At 40.6% G+C, this 16,172-nt stretch overlaps 1 protein-coding gene and 1 pseudogene across 3 annotated transcripts in view; both read left to right on the forward strand.

Annotated features, from left to right (window-relative positions):
- The first annotated feature begins 3,656 nt into the window (after window positions 1-3,656).
- LOC148009226 (putative receptor-like serine/threonine-protein kinase At5g57670) overlaps window positions 3,657-16,172 on the forward strand; it is a 51,380-nt gene continuing 38,864 nt past the window's right edge. The window contains exons 1-5 of one of the 3 annotated variants that reach the window (XR_015689862.1): window positions 3,658-4,017; window positions 9,035-9,601; window positions 9,691-9,945; window positions 10,120-10,277; window positions 10,368-10,447. Coding sequence is in view for 2 of the 3 variants with exons in the window: in XM_087673675.1 (XP_087529801.1) it covers window positions 9,043-9,601; window positions 9,691-9,945; window positions 10,120-10,277; window positions 10,368-10,447 (1,052 nt within the window). In the remaining variant the exon portion in view is untranslated. Of the gene's footprint in view, window positions 4,018-9,034; window positions 9,602-9,690; window positions 9,946-10,119; window positions 10,278-10,367; window positions 10,448-16,172 lie in introns of all 3 variants that reach the window. The other 2 variants (XM_087673675.1, XM_087673676.1) reach the window with 2 other exon arrangements.
- LOC148009227 (uncharacterized) lies at window positions 15,078-15,688 on the forward strand (annotated as a pseudogene).

Consider the following 16,172-nt stretch of genomic DNA (forward strand, 5'->3'; position numbering starts at 1 on the left):
TGAACCATTAGTTAGTGCATTAATACTATTAGTTTAGTTTCATCAAGACATTTCATCCTTTGTCATGGATTGTGTATGCTCCTTTTTGTAACTTCATTGTTGATGCTTCTATGCTTAAGCAATTATTTACATAAGATAACCAAGTTTTGTACCCCCCCCCCCCCTCCCGATTATATTTCAATTACAAGCAAATTACCACATCCTCTTTCAAGAGGAATATTAATAATCAAGCTACTAGTCACTAGGTAAAGAAGTTATGTTTACCATGTTTATAGACACATATGGTAGAAGGATGCTTCATTTTATTAAGAAATAGTAAAATTGGGTTATCAATATTTCAAAAACGATGGTTGATACTCTTCGAAATTTATACTCTTTGAAATACCTACACACATATGTTTGTGTGTGTACATGTGTGCATGGGTGCTCACATACATGCACATGCAAATAGAATTTACCATTGATGAAAGGCTAGAATGACCTATGAGACCAAAATGTATAAGGAAAAAGTATAAAAATAACTACAAAAGGTTGTTTAATTTGTGTTTACAAGGAGCTTGTGACTTTTTACCTATCATAAAGGACCCAACATAGGATAATGGCTGAGAGAACTTAGCATATCTATGATATCCTCTATTGATGTGAGCCTATGTATGAAAGCTCAAATGCATTTAATGAAAACCTCTAGCCTCATTTAGTTGCATGGACACTAAAGAGCAACTAGGAGCAAGGTCTCCTAGCTTTACATAGGTTTTGAGTTCTCAAGAGCTCCATTAAAAGTGTTTAAAATGTGATCACAATACCAAAAATTCTTCACCAAAGAGTAGTTTGAAAGATGGTGGGCAACTTTGTCACATGAACCTCGCATCATGTTTTACATCATCTAATTATTAAATTCAAAGTTTATAGACCATTCTTTAAAAGATTACCTTGCTAGTTTGAATATATTTTTAAAAATTCTAATTAGGACATTTGATAAAATATGTGAAATTATGCTTCTTAAGACCCCAAAAGTGCCATGAGCAATGAGTGGCATTGTCATAATTTATCTAAATTCAAGTCCTTTTATGTTAAGAAAAGCAAGAATCATGTACATTCTTTTTTCTAGCCTAAAATTGTCATGAGAAGCCATTTTAACGCTTAGTTTACGTAGGATTAGGAACTCAGGTATTCAAAATAACTACTATAATGGTATAAAAGGTGCATAATTGAGACATTTCAACCTAAAATGGAAGACCTATAAAACTATGTTTAAATCACGTTTTGTTTACTTTCCATTGTAACAAAATAGCTATGAATGTGCATTCATGGGACCAAGCTAGGGCTTCAATCAATTCTTGCGAGTAGCCTCACCAAGATATGAGAACCATGAATCTAGTAGCCCAAATGAGATGCCCAAAACCCATAAGTTATTTTTTGACACAATGTCTTAGTCACCCTTTTCCTGGCAAGTAAGACATTTAAACTAAAAATAGTTTTGTAGGTTTTCTATTTTATGTTGATTAAAAAGAGTACTCAATCAGGTAGGGATGCCCCCTACCCCCACTATTGTTTGCCTTAGTCATCGACCCTATCTTCGACTTTCCCTCCTAGATGGTTCTATATTTAGTGACAAGATTTTCATAGATGATAATGCTAACATCATAATGGAGGATGAAGCAAGCATTTCTACCCTCTTTAAAATATATGATCAGTTCTACATCAAATTTGGGTCTAAATTTAGTATCATTAAGACACAGGTTGTGAAGCTCCACTTTTTAGAATGCAAATTGGTGCTAAACAATTTTTGGTTGAAAGATTTAGGGCTTGGAATATTCTAAGATATCTTGCTTGCCCTGTGGGTATTGGAATTACTAGCAAACAAATGTTTACTTGACTAGCTCTATGAGAAGCTTGATGGTAAATTGGCCCTATTCATGGAAAAGGTAATAGTTCTTCATCATGTTCTTCAATCTATAATAGTATTTGTGGCCTCAATATTTCCTTTTGGCAAATCAACTTGGAATCAAATAAAAATTTGTTCAAGGATTTTGTTTGGTCTAATGGGGATAAGATGACTACATAGCACAAAGAATGCACACTGGGGGTACCTAGGCTTGTTAATCATACCTTTGCCTTTGCCTACAAATGGCTTAACAACTTGGAATGCCCTCAACTGTGAGTTGTCTTTCTCAAAGATTGGATTGAATCATACCAAATTGCTGGCATCTATGTACCTCAACACCCTATGATCGCCTTTGACTTTAAAATGTGTTCCATAGAGATAATGATGCCATTGCTTGATCACATGTAGAATAGCAAGCATCACTTGCTCATATACATGCATCTTCCTCTCTTTATCATCATCGAATTTTCTACTCTCAAATGCAATGACACCATGCTCTTGAACCAAAACAGCCCCTAAACCTCTACCACTAGCATCCACGTAGATGGCAAAAGTCTTGGAAAAATCAAGGCAAACTAGTATTGGTGCTGAAACAAGCAATTTCTTCAGCTCATTAAAGCTCTTGTCAGTGATTTTGTCCCAAAAGAAGGCCTATTTTTTTAGCTGATTGGTAAGAGTAGCTATAACATGAGCATAATTCTTCATAAACCTATGGTAAAAATATTATAATCCAAGAAAACCTCTTAAAGAAGTAGAATTAGTTGGGGTAGGCCATTCTTTGATGCATTGCACCTTCTTAGGATCCACTTTGATTCCATCTTCTCCCACTATATGACCTAAGGAGGTGGACAAGTGGGCAAGTTGGTTACCCATTAGCTCTTTCAATTTACTGCAGTTGATTACCTATTCAAGATGGCCCATCCCTAGTATTGGTAAACATTAAATTATCTAAAGCCTTGTTTGACAAGGGGATTAGAATATGGATTTTTTTTTGGGATCTATGCAAGCTCAAATGGCTCTTCCCCTAGATGTCTCCCAAAATTTAGCTTGTTCACCTAAGAAAGAAGTTGAGTAGAAATAGTTTTTCTGTCTCATTGAGAGATGATTGGCCCTTCTCTCCCAGATTTATTACAAAATTTAAGTTGAAGTCCTACAAGATTGAAGATTTCCTCCTTGCCAAAGGCCAAGATCAAAAGGGGAAATGATAATTTATCATAAGAGAAAGTAATCAAAATGAACATGTATCTTTGAAACTTTTGCTATAGAGAATGCACAATCTCACCAAACAAGCTAGTGGGCTTTTCGCAAATGCATCACGTGGAGGAAATTTTTTTCAAAACTATTGCTCTTTCTATGTTGAAAAGCTCCATGAGAAGCCCCCGTTAAACAATTGGAGGAGGAAGGGTGAAATGGGAAACAATTGCAAATCATTTTGCAACAAGAGTGATTTGGTGGAGAGATTATACCACTCTCTCTCTCTCTCTCTCACTGCCATGGAGATTTTTTGAATCAAATTCCATGTATTTACCATTTTTTAAATTAAAACATTTTATAAAATTCAAGGTTTATGCCTTATTCTTTAAGCTGTGAATGTTTTAAAAAAGAAAAAAAAAGGGCAAATCGTTCTATATAAAACTTTGGTTTTTTAGTGAACATCGAGAGAGAGAGAGAGAGAAAGAGAGAGAGAGAGAGAGATGCATCACCACCTTTCTTTCGGGTATTCACATGCAACATACATAATTGTGTCTTGTGTCTTACATTTTCTCTCTCTCTCTCTCTCTCTCTCAAGAACGCCTGCAGGCGGACATAATTTTGTCTCTTACTGCCACGCTTTCTCCGATTATACCTCTAATTAAGTGATTACACTGCTCTCTCTCTCTCTCTCTCACACACACACACACGCACACACACACACACTCTCTCTCTCTCTCTCTCTTTGTGTGTGTCTGTGGTGCCGGCATTTTTTTGCCTCTAGGACAAAACTTCAGCTGCAATTTCCCCAACACATCATCATGAGTCCTGATGGAGTCCATTCCTGATTCACTACTCTTGAATCCATACACAGTCTCTGAAGCGAGGGCTGCCAAGTATTCCGGGGAGAAGCGCGGGCAGCAGGCAACATAATTAAGCTGGTAATGTTCTTCTTTCTTTCAATCAAGCACAGCCAATTTTATTTACTGCACCACTAATTCCTGAGCATTTAGAAGGGAATGCCTCGATGCCAATCATTTCTTCGTTTCTGGATCATAAACACAGATCTTTGAAAGCGGAAGTCTGATGCAAATTGTTGAGAGAGAGTGTATAATTTTATAGAGAGAGAGAGAGAGAGAGAGAGAGAGAGAGAGAGAGAGAGAGAGAGAGAGAGAGAGAGAGAGAGAGAGAGAGAGTGTGTGTGTGTGTGTGTGTGTGTGTGTGTACAATCACGATATCCAGTGCAAGTTGCACCGTGCAAAAATGAGAGTCTATACTTGCATTTTTGAGGACACTTCTCCCATCAGATCGTTAAATGTTGTGGTTGTTATTTAAGAGGACATTCAAAAGGGACTAACCCCAATCATACGTAACAACATAGCTTTAGTGGATGCAGATTGCTACTAGCTTTCAGAATGCCATGACAAGAAGTTTTTGACATTTTCCCATGTGGGAAAAGGGCCTCTTTTCCCTTGTGTTTCCCTATAGTGTTCAACATCTTGAGCTTCTCCTTAGGAGGCATTGCATTCCTAGCTAGGTGTGGCTGGGGGCAGGGGCCCCCAAACACACCTAGGTAGCTAGGTGTACAGTCCCTCCTTCGCAGAAGCTCATGATGTTGTTGGAATTCCCAATCTGGGGCTTCACAGATCCAAGTTTGACATCCTTATACATCCAAAATGTGTCTCATCTACCAAAGAAACATGCATTGTTTAGCAATTGCTCCTACCATGATATGCATTGTTAAGCAATTACTCCTACCATCACCTAGTTGAGATATGGTTTGCACATACACACCTGCTGTCACAGCAGCAGAAAGTCCCTGAAGCCTATCCGTGCACAATGATTAAAATGGAAGGCTGTCAAGGCCAGCCAGGGACTGTTCCTACTCACTTCATACCAATTTGAACTGATATTTTCCAATGCCCATCTGATGAGCTATTTGAATGAGGCAAAGGCGCCTGCTCAGAGGGGTTACATGGAAGCTGTAAGATGGTGAAATAGCATGTTTGAAATCCCATTACATGAATTGTAGAACTATCTTCTTTCAGTAAGTGTCAATGCGGGACTGTAGTAGTAGTCTGGATTTTGAGAGGCTTGGAACTTATGATAACACAAAAGATGATTGGTTATTAACAAAATTGCTCACTTCACTCTGCTGCCATAAAGTCTTAAGCTAGCAATGGTAGGCATGAACATTATGAAAACTTGCCTTGATCATTAACTTCTAGGCGCTGATGCTTGATATGGGGTTTTGGTCTTTGGGCAGTAAACTTGCCTTGATCATTAACTTCTAGGCGCTGATGCTTGATATGGGGTTTTGGCCTTGATCATTAACTTCTAGGCGCTGATGCTTGATATAGGGTTTTGGTCTTTGGGCAGTAAACTGCAGCACATTAGACCGCAAGCCTTAGATATGTCCTTTGGAAACCGTAAAAGTTGTGGTTTGTGTAGTCCCTCCTTGAAACTGTCCTTGCAAGAGCTAGGTCTTTATACACAAGAATCCCTAGTACTCCTCAGGGCTTTATGTCATTGCACTTGGGAGTATTGATACTATTCTAGAGCTATTTGTGAGGTTTTGAACGATCTTTGTCCTGTTGCACACCAAATTGCCTGCAATTTATGACTGGCACATGCTTCTCTTTTTTTGACACTATCATATCCTTGATTTGCGAATTTTTTTCTCATTCAACACATACCATTTATAGAGAGACCTATTCTTGTTTTTTTGTGTGCCTACCATCAATAATGAGCTGAATAAAAAGCCAATTTGGTGTGCTATAATGCCGAAGTAACTGAGGTCTCCAGTGGAAGATGCCCATTTCCTGGATAGCTAAGAAAATCTCTCTCCTTGTTTGTGCATAGCGAGTCTCCTTGAAATCTCTTTGATCTACCTTTGAGAGTATGCTAAGAAAGTCTCTCTCCTTGTTTGTGCACAACAAGTCTCCTTGAAATCTCTCCAGCTTACCTTTGAGAGTATTAGAGTCTTTGAGGTTGGGGTAGTCTACTCGTTTATGTCCGATCTATGTCTAGCTGTCCAAATGAACCGTGGTGGTGTTAGCTATCCTCTTAGACTGCGAAAGGTCAATTGTCTCAATCATCCCTTACCTCACTATTGTAAGGTAGAAGGAGAAAATCCTTGCTTTAAACTCGTAGCCACAAGCAGGGCCTTTGCCTGTGAGCCAAGCTATGTGTCTTGAGTCACTATTATCTCTCCTTTTGTGCCATTGAAATGGGGAGACCTAGATTTTCCAATAAGCTGCCACAATGTAATAAGATACCAATGATTAGGAGAACAACAATAAAAGAACACAGAAGTTTTCTTTTCCTTCGGTGATCATTCAAGCATGATGGATATAGGTGGAGGTACCTCATCCATAGTTTTCAAGGGTTTCTGAAATGGGAGGTATGAAACAAGTTTCGTATGTTTCATACGAGTTTTGTAAAATGGTAGAAACAGGTTTCAGATGGAACCTATGGGATAGGTGGTGCACAATTGGGAATAGGTATGGCAATGGAAATTGCCTTGGAGGGCTCTTTACAATGGAAGGGGAATGAAGCATGTATAGCCACCTTTCTTGCCAACCTATTGCAAGAATGACTCTTGTAACAGAGGAGTCATATGACTTGATGCACGTTGTCAATGAGCCAAGGCTGCTTAGAAGATGAGACAGCTGAAGAAAGCTCCTCCACCCAATGAATGTGAAGAAACATTGATTTGGTGATAATAATTGGTTTCAATGTAGAGGTCAACAAAGGCTCTGATGTAGATTCATCCTTTGCTCTTGGACGAAGGTGAGGGTATTTCTTCCAACAGTTGTCCTTGGGGTGCGAGGTCTTCCCATAGTGAGGATACTTTGGATTTTGTGCTTCCCCTTATAGATGACTTTGATTTCTTCTTCTTCCCTTTCTTCTTTTTGGTTTGTCCTTCACTTGTATGTGATGCACAAAAGTACGGCTATGTGCTTTGACTCCACCAGAATCAATCTCCTTGTGACACGTATCTTGCTCAAGCATCAATGGGACCAACCCCTACCAAGTGATAGTCTTGTGTACGAGAGGTAAGAAGAGTGGTGTAGAACACATCATATGTTGGTGATGGAAGATGTGAGAGAAACGACATAGCTAGGTTCTCTAGAGGAACAACCTTACCAAGGGATATAAGCTTATCCTGAATCTCCTCCATCTTGTCGATGCGATTCCTCATCGTGGGGGAAATTCGCAAGAGAGAGTTGTTGTAGCTTCAACTCGAGAGAGAGATGATGCCAAATGTTTGGATCTGGTAGAGAGGCACCAATCTCTTCCAAACCTCTATGGGAGTGTGGATGCATGTAACATGTACAAGCATAGAATCGACACAACTCAAAAGAGAAAAGAGTGGGATGTGGCATTCAGTTGATCCCATAAAGCTGTTGTGAAACCAGCCTTCCTTCTCATATAAGGTGGTAAATGACCTGATTTACCACAAATTGCAGCAAGCAATAAATACACAAATCTGAAAATGCAAACTTTACCACTTAATCTTGGACAGTAGACACATGATTGGCCCCAACAACTGATGCTCCTTGTAGTATTTCTTTAACTTGTATTGGTAGAAAATCGAAGTACACTGAGATACTTGTGGATCTCCTTTAATTGTCAATACAATTGCTGTCAAGAATGACCAGCACCTCATAAAATCAATTTGCCCCTAGATTGTACCACAATCCGGGCACAATTGGGTCTTCAATCTCTTGCATGCAAGCCACAATAAATTGAAAATGTGCTACCTTGTGGATCAACTACAAATTTCTTACCTTTAGTTGCTATAGGATGGTGGTCAGTCATGATCTGTCCAACGATCCTCGCAGTCATCACTCTATGAATGCTGATCTTCATGGTCTTGATCAAAACTATGATGGTCTTCATGGTCCTAATTCACATGATCCTCCCAATCATATGCATCGGCCATAGACGCTCTTGAAGAATACCTACAAGAAAACACAAGAAAAAAGGTGTCGCATTGGTTGTGCTTCACCTGTTTGGGATCCATTGGTCTACTGGTTAGAAAAGACTGATGTACAACGATGGACATGGGGAGTATCCAAGGTGGGGTTGTAAAGAAATACTCATCTATAGATAACAAGCACAATTGTACAACAAAGCACACATTGCTAAAAGAACTTAGTAGGGTTAGGATAACTGAGAGACAATAAACATTGAAGATGAATGAAGAATAATACAATGCTCAATGCAGCAAACACACTATGCAAGGTGAATATTGAACCTCGAACTCCAATCTCTAGGACCAGGGCAGACAATATGAGTTGGAGAGTGTGTTGTGCTTTGACAGATCTTGAAATGCGGTAGACAACTTCGGAAGTGTATGGTTGTAGCACACATAGATTTGGAGAGTTTGGATCATCTGAACAAGTTTGGGACAACTCAAATAATAGGTAGCATGTTAGAAACTGTCAGTAGGATGCAAATGATTGCTGCAAACAACAAAACACAGTAGTAATGATGAAAATAACCTTTCTCCTTAGATAGGGTGGTAATAACTTGTTTAAGCACTAATTACAGCAAGAGTAGTTATTACATAAACTGAAAATACAAATTTACCACGCAATCTTGAACGATGAACAGCATAGTGTCCCCAAAAACTGGCACCTCTTGTGGTATTTCTTTATCTTGTATTGCAATCTGGATGCAATACATTGAGATTACCTGGATAAGGAAAATGGTGAGTTTTTTTCAATTTTTAGGGTGATTTTATAAGCTAACTATGCATTTAGGAATCATGCTCCCATGTTTGTGCATGTTTCATGATGAATCCCCACATAATGGACCCCCAAGCTTAAGAAACCTGTTCCTCTTTTCTTATTTGTTAGTCCACTAATATAAATGAATGTGCAAACATATTGTTCTAATGAGATTATATCGCTACTTCAGAATTTTTAATTCTCTTGTTCTGTAATGCAGTTACGGACATGCAAGATAGATTCAAAAATGATGTTGCAAGGACATTAACTTCGTTTCAAAGACGTGTGCTTTCTGTGCCCTCATCTCACTTACAAGATGCTGCCATTGCTTTGCACTTGAAAGTAAATGATGAAATCAATCATGAAGATGGGATACAGATGCCTACTAGTGCTTTGCTCAAACAGAGAAATGTGATATCAGAGAAAGTGAATTTTGCTGAAGATGTTTTGAAATGTTCATCATCGTTATCTACAGAAGCTCTACTTCAAAAATCCTCAAGTGTGGATGAGAATGGCAATGATGAGAATGATGATGAATCAACAGTCAAACTTCATTATAAAAATTGCCTCTCTATGTGGAAAAGTCTAGGTTCTAAACATACACAGAGACCTACAAAATCCAAGTTCCATGCTCTTTCATCAAGTATAAGTTTTTGCCCTTCAAGCGGGGTTCCAACATTGCAAGGAAGCAGTAAAATCCTGCCAGAGAAAGAAAATTTTATCGCACCTGCTTGGAGATGCTTCACCTTTCAAGAGATCACTTGTGCGACCAGCAGCTTCCGTCCAGGTTTTTAAAATAAAGAATCATTATTGATCTTATCCAGTAATTTTGAGTTGAAAACAACTGCATGCATAAAATGTTGCAATTTCTGGCAGAAAATATTGTGGGAAAGGGTGGGTATGGTAAAGTGTTCAAAGGTACCCTTGAAGATGGTCAGATCATAGCTATCAAAAAACTTTCTCAATCTGATGCTGAGGAGCAGAAGGAAAAGGATTTTTTAGTAGAAATTGGAATAATGGCCCATGTTTGCCATCCCAACATTACACCCTTGGTTGGATTTTGTCTTGAAGGTGGATTGTACTTGATATATAACTTCTGCCCTAATGGAAGTCTTGCAAACTTCCTCCATGGTGATTATTATTCTATTCTACTGTCCTCTGTAGATTGCATTGCTTGAGATATTATGTTTCCTTATATACTGGAGATTGGTCTTGTCAGGAATCTTAATTCTTCATAAATTTGTATGTTTATTTTTCATATATTTGTCATGTGGGTCCCTTAGAGTCAATAGCCTACTTTATCAGGTACAAGACCAAAAATCCTGGACTGGTCCTCAAGGAACAAGGTGGCCATTGGTACAGCTAGAGGACTCCAATATCTACATGAACATTGTCAGCGTCGAATTATCCACAGAGACATAAAGGCTTCAAACATTTTACTTGACACTGAATTTGAACCACAGGTTGCCGCTTCTCTCTTTTCCCTTCACGCGTAATATTCTCTCTTGTTCAAATGTTTAATACTTAATATGTAACTTCCTTTGCTTACACAGATCTCAGATTTTGGTCTGGCAAAGTGGCTTCCTGCAGCATGGACTCATCATTCTGTATCTCCAATTGAAGGCACTTATGGGCACGTGTCTCAATGTCCTTATTATTGGTTTTTCTTTGTGTGGGGCAAATAAAGTGTCTGATTTTATCTTTCTGAGGTCTTATTTTAATATAATTCTCTTTTGCTGGAAAAATTTTTGTCGTGTATATTAACATGGAAGCACATGGGCTTGACAGCATGGCTGGTGCAGAAAGTGTTTACGTCACATATAAAGAAAGCCTCCTTGGGGGAATCAGGGAAAGATGCCAAGGTGCGGTTTTGTAGCATCACCAAGGGTTACCATCTAGAGTGTGAAAAATAGGCTATGGTAACCCAAGGAGTGGAAAAACAACATCAAAGGTCTTGACAATACCAAAAGTCTCCGTAAATCTGGTCCCATCATACAAGTGAGTGGATAATACAAGACCAGTGATCGGCAAGAGTGGCGTACACTGAAGGGCACTCACTGCTGTAGAAAATTTTAATTCATGTTTTGGGATTTTACACATTTGTATTTTACTCGGTGATAGTTTTCACTGATGCACCTTTTAATAGAATTTTCTTTTAAAGTAAGCCTTTGACATATACCAATATCAAGGTTCCCAATGAGGTTTTAAAACTCCAATTGTGTCAGTGAGGGCTCAAGCTTCCAAACCTACAACAGCATAGGAGCTAGCCTTGATGGGTGCTCTCCTCACCAACTGGGCTGCTTCACATGTTGCAAGATAGTGCTTTGGAGTCCATACACTGCCATGGACAAAACCCATCTTTCTACATCTATACTAGGCAACTACCAAATTACTATTAGTTTTATGCATATCATGGGTAATATCATTGTATTTATTGCGCATTTCATTAGGCTTTAGTCGCCAGATGGGTGGCTCATTATCCCATTGGGTGGCTGCATTTATGGCCAGCTTACTGATTATTGGGTGCTTGATCCTCTTGGGACTCAACTTGATTCACATGAACATGCATTATACACTATGCTCAAGGTACGATAGTTAAGTCCGAATTGCCAAGAAGATTAGTTAGGTATCTTTGTGTTAGTAGTCATGTATGTCATGTGTGGTCATATCCTGCCTTTGAGCCTCCATTTGAGTTAGATGAGGATATTTGGAGCTCTCACATTGTGTTTGTTTGTCATTTTATCAGTCCTAGATACTTTAGGTGGAGGTGACACTAGTGTATTTCATTTCTGGCACTGTGATCATTTTGTCATTTGGGTGCGTTGACCCGGGCGCCAATTTTTTGGGACTGGCCAGCCAGTATACCAGTTGGGGCTTCAGTTTGGCTACTTATAGGCAGCTTGCCCCTCACTCCGCTCATCCATTATCCACTGTTCATTCAGCCAGCCCACCTCATTCTTTTGTTCCATCCCCTTGCTTTTTTCTGCCACCCAAACTCATGCTCTGAACTACGCCCTGGGGCTGATGGTTGTAGCCTTGTATCATTTAGTCTCTTGTCAGTTTGTTCCTTGTGTGTTTCTTTTTGTCTCCTCCTTCTCTATTCACTCCATGCTTACATTTCTTTCTGTTGTGCGCTCTCACATGATATCATTCACCTTGGTATGAGCTGGAGTCGACTGAAGAGGAGTATTAGTCCATGCAACAGCAAGCTAGGTGGTATCATCAAGTGTTGCCAATCTGCATTTTTGTATTTTTGAGTGCAGGATGGCCTGTCTACAGCCATAATAGCTGTGTTCTTTCCATTGAACACCCCTCCATAGCTGCAGTTATGCTGGGTGGCAGTCCTAGGCTGCTGGTGATACCCTTGGCAACTGCATTTTCCGCTGGCAGCAGTTTCTTAGTGCTGCATGACACTTCTTTGCTGATGACACCATTAGCTGAGAACTGACAGGCTGCATTTCAGCTAGAGTGGCAACTTTCAGGGCTGGTTGATTAGTGTTCAGCATGTGTATAGGCTGTGTTTCTGCTCCAGTCACTTGTCTACCTTGTGTTTTGCAGGCTAGCACCTTTGTGTTGGGGGTAAAGGTGCTTGTGCCTAGCCGGTTGTGTATTAGTTACATTGCAGTATCTACATACCCGCACACCTGTACATTGTAGGTGGCAGGTGTCCATCATTGTCACTTCATTCTTTATTCTTTCAGTGACATTTGAATAAATGGAAGGATGGTCATACATTGTGACTGTTGGAGTTTCCACATCTTGTATGTGTGTGTGTGTGTGTCTCTCTCTCTCTCTCTTGCTCCTTTCACCATAGCTCTTGCTTCCATTCAATTATTTCACTTCAAGGCTCACTCCCTTTAATTGGTATCAGAGCCATCTTCCCCGAGAGCTCGAGCCTGACCCAATATTGCTTTAGCTTATGGAGAATACCTTTAGCTCATAGTTTCAATGGTAGCCATGGATTCTTTACCCTGAGGTATGCATTGAGCTCTACCTTCTTCCCGACTTCTTCTTGTCACTTGAGGCTTGTTCTAGGGCTTCCTTGAGACCTACTTGAGCTTCCCTAGTGCCACATCCAACTCAGCAATGGCAGCAGGAGTGGCCAGCAAATCAGTGTGGATTGTGTCAGTTTGCTGCCCTCCATCCTTGATTAGCTTACTCCTCATCTTCAGCTCTTAAGCTCTTGAGCACTCTTGGGCATTCACTTGGCATTGTATTCAACGCTCTGGGACTGAGTTAGGCCTCATTTGAAGCTCCTAGGATTAGCCACCACTGGCCCATAGTTTTTGACAGTTTGCTGTCATACAGTTCAGGACAACATTTCACTCATTGTTTGGAGGTCACTTATACTTCCCGTGATGTCTATTTGATATCGGATCATTTGGGGATGTTGTGCCAATGTATTGGAATGCGGTGGGACTGATTTGAGCACTTTTTTGCTCAGTTTTACAAAGGTTTTTTATTGCTGTAATAAGGAGGGCTGAATGCTATTTTATCAAAGAAACTTCATGCCTATTGCTTGTTGATGCTTCCCAAGCACTTTGGATGCTACACTGGGGTATACCATTGAACTTACATGCTTGGTTATGCTTCCAGATTGCTGTTGTAGCTTTTGAATCTTGACATTGGCTGTCATTTATTGTTATGTGTGGCTATTTGATGCTCTAGTAAGAGCTTTGCAAGTTACTTGGGTCAGATGCTCCTGGATATATGCTACTTGGATCTTGGATGTATGCATGCCTTCCACATGATGTTTTGAGCTTTATTTGCTCGTTCGGCATTCGAATTTTATTCCAGTGGGAGCCACTACTAGTTGAGTTTGAGGGTCTTCCAATGAGACCATGGGACTTGGTGACATGTACATGCTCTTGTCATGCTTTATGTATGCAGTTGATATTTGTGGGTTGATTTGATATTCCTCTTGGGCCGGCATCTATCTCTATCACGATGTTGTCAGCGATGTATGCATCTTGGTTGGTTATGTATTGAGCTTCTGTTACATTGCTCAGAAAGCCTAGAGGAAAAAATCTCTAGCAAGGTGGTTCTTGAGGCAGGTCTAAGTCGTGTCCGCCAAGCATAGTGACAGGAAACGGCCGAAACGGCCCCCCTGGCACGTGGAATTGCCGTCCCCGGCACGAATCCGTCGTGGACCACGTTCCGAATTGGTGGAATGTTCCCTGTCCCGTTTCAAACAGGGAATGCCATGTGGCACCACTTACCTGCGGCCGACCGCCCGCTGATCCTGCCTGGATGATTTGCAACCGCCTCCTGCTCCCGCTCCAGATCATCTGCCCAGTGCCGCTGCTCCCGCTCTAGATCGCCTGCGCGCCCCCGTTCCGTGCTGCACTGCAGCCTGTGCCAAACCCCAGCCGCCAGCGGCCATCCCGTCTTCTCCCACCTCCAACCTCTTCCTTCTCTTCCTTCTTCTTCTTTCTCTTCTTTCTCTTCCTTCTCTTCCTTCTCTTCTTCCTTCTACCTTCTCTTCACTTCTCCCTTCTCTTCTTCCTTCTTTCTTGAACCTTCTCCCTTCTCTTCCTTCTTCTCCTCTTCTCTTGAGTCTTCCTTCTTCTCCAAGTTCCAAGTTCTCCTCTTTTCTTCTTCTTCTCCCTTCTCTCCTTTTCCCTTCTCTCTCGACTCTTGAGTGAGTCTTGACTCTTGAGCCTTCAATTTTCAGCCTTCAATTTTTCCTTCTCTCGACTCTTGGGCCTTCAATTTTCAGCCTGAAATGGCTTCATCTTCCCGCCCTGCTCGTCGGGTTGGTGGTCGAGGAAGAAGGTCCGATGATTGGTCATGATGGAAAGAAGTAAATGCTGACCACCCATTGAGTGGTGGAGGATCTCGACCATGGACTTGCAAGCTTTGCCCATATAAGCGAACTAGTGGAGCAAACAAGGTAATCCATTGAGCCGAGCATTTGTATTTCGAATTTTTATTGATTTTAAATTTTCAAAGTTACTTAAATATTAGAATATGGAATACCAATTGTCACTTGTTCCATTTTAATATTTATGCATAATCAGGTCCGAGCTCATCTCCTATATGAGCCAAATTTAGAGGTACAGTTTTATCGGGATGTAACCTTGGAACAGCAAAGGGAGCTTCGTGACCGTGTAGCAGGTCAACAAGCTTATCTTGCATCTAGACCACGACGTGTTGTAGTTGACCCTACAACTTTTGTGACACCATCCTCATCAGATGTATCTAGAGCAGGGTCAGTATCAGAAAGTGCTACCTCCACACGTACTGCAGGCATTGCATCGGCCATGGCATCAACAACGCCACATGTTGCACGTAGACAGAGCACACTTGATGCTAGTTGGGATCCCAAGAAGAAGGAAGAGGTGAATATATGAGTGGCACGCTTTTTTAATCATGACCACATTCAATTTCGTGCAGCCAGGTCAGAGTATTTTAAATTGATGTGCAAGAAGATTAGTGAGTATGGCCCTTCGTATGTACCTCCATCATCAGAGACCTTACGCACCACTTTGCTCGACAAGGAAAAGCGCCTTGTTGGGCAAGCAGCAGTGACTAGAAAGAGCATGTGGACTAAAAATGGAGTTTCCTTGATTGCTGATGGTTGGAGTGATACACGCAAGCGATCCATTCATGGTATGGTTGCTTATTCTCGTGGAGAAATGTATTTCATATCTTCACATGATGCATCGGGGATAAGAAAGTCAGTAGATGTACTTGCAGCAGAGTGGGTTACAGGTGTTGAGCTTATTGGCCCAGAGCATGTTGTGGGATTTGTTGCAAATGGAGAGCCCGCAAATAGGGCAACAGGTGCTATTATCCAGGGATATTATCCGCATATCACAGTTTCATATTGTATGGCTCATTGCTTGAACAACCTACTAAAGGATATTGGTAACCTGTCATGGATTCCACTTGTCATAGAGCAAGGAGCTCAAATGGTTAGCTTTGTTTTGAATCACCAGTTTCTTCGCCATCACTTCTCTTTGCGGTCGAAGAAGACACTTTTAAAATACTTTGATACCAAATTTGCCTTTAACTTCTTGATGCTAGGCAGGTTAAGGAATGCAGTGGTGCCTTGAGGCAGTTATTTCTTAGTGATGAGTTTACCTCATCAACATTGACAGATACTCCTACAGGTATCTTATGCTTGGAGAAAACAAATAACTCCACTTTTTGGGATGATGTAAAGCGGATAGATGCTATGGTATCACCTATTGTACATTTATTGAGGGTTATGGATGCTATGCAACCTTGCATTGGCAAGGTATATGAGGCTATGGATAGGCTGAATGAAAAGTTGCAAGAGTTGGCACCAAATGATGAGGCGTATGAGGAGATACGCCATTTAGTTGTGACGAGGTGGAACTCCTATAGCTCAC

This window comes from Lygodium microphyllum, unplaced genomic scaffold (genome assembly GCF_053477565.2).
Source record: "Lygodium microphyllum isolate KBCC unplaced genomic scaffold, Lygodium_microphyllum_v1.1.10 scaffold_32, whole genome shotgun sequence".
Lineage (NCBI taxonomy): Eukaryota > Viridiplantae > Streptophyta > Polypodiopsida > Schizaeales > Lygodiaceae > Lygodium > Lygodium microphyllum.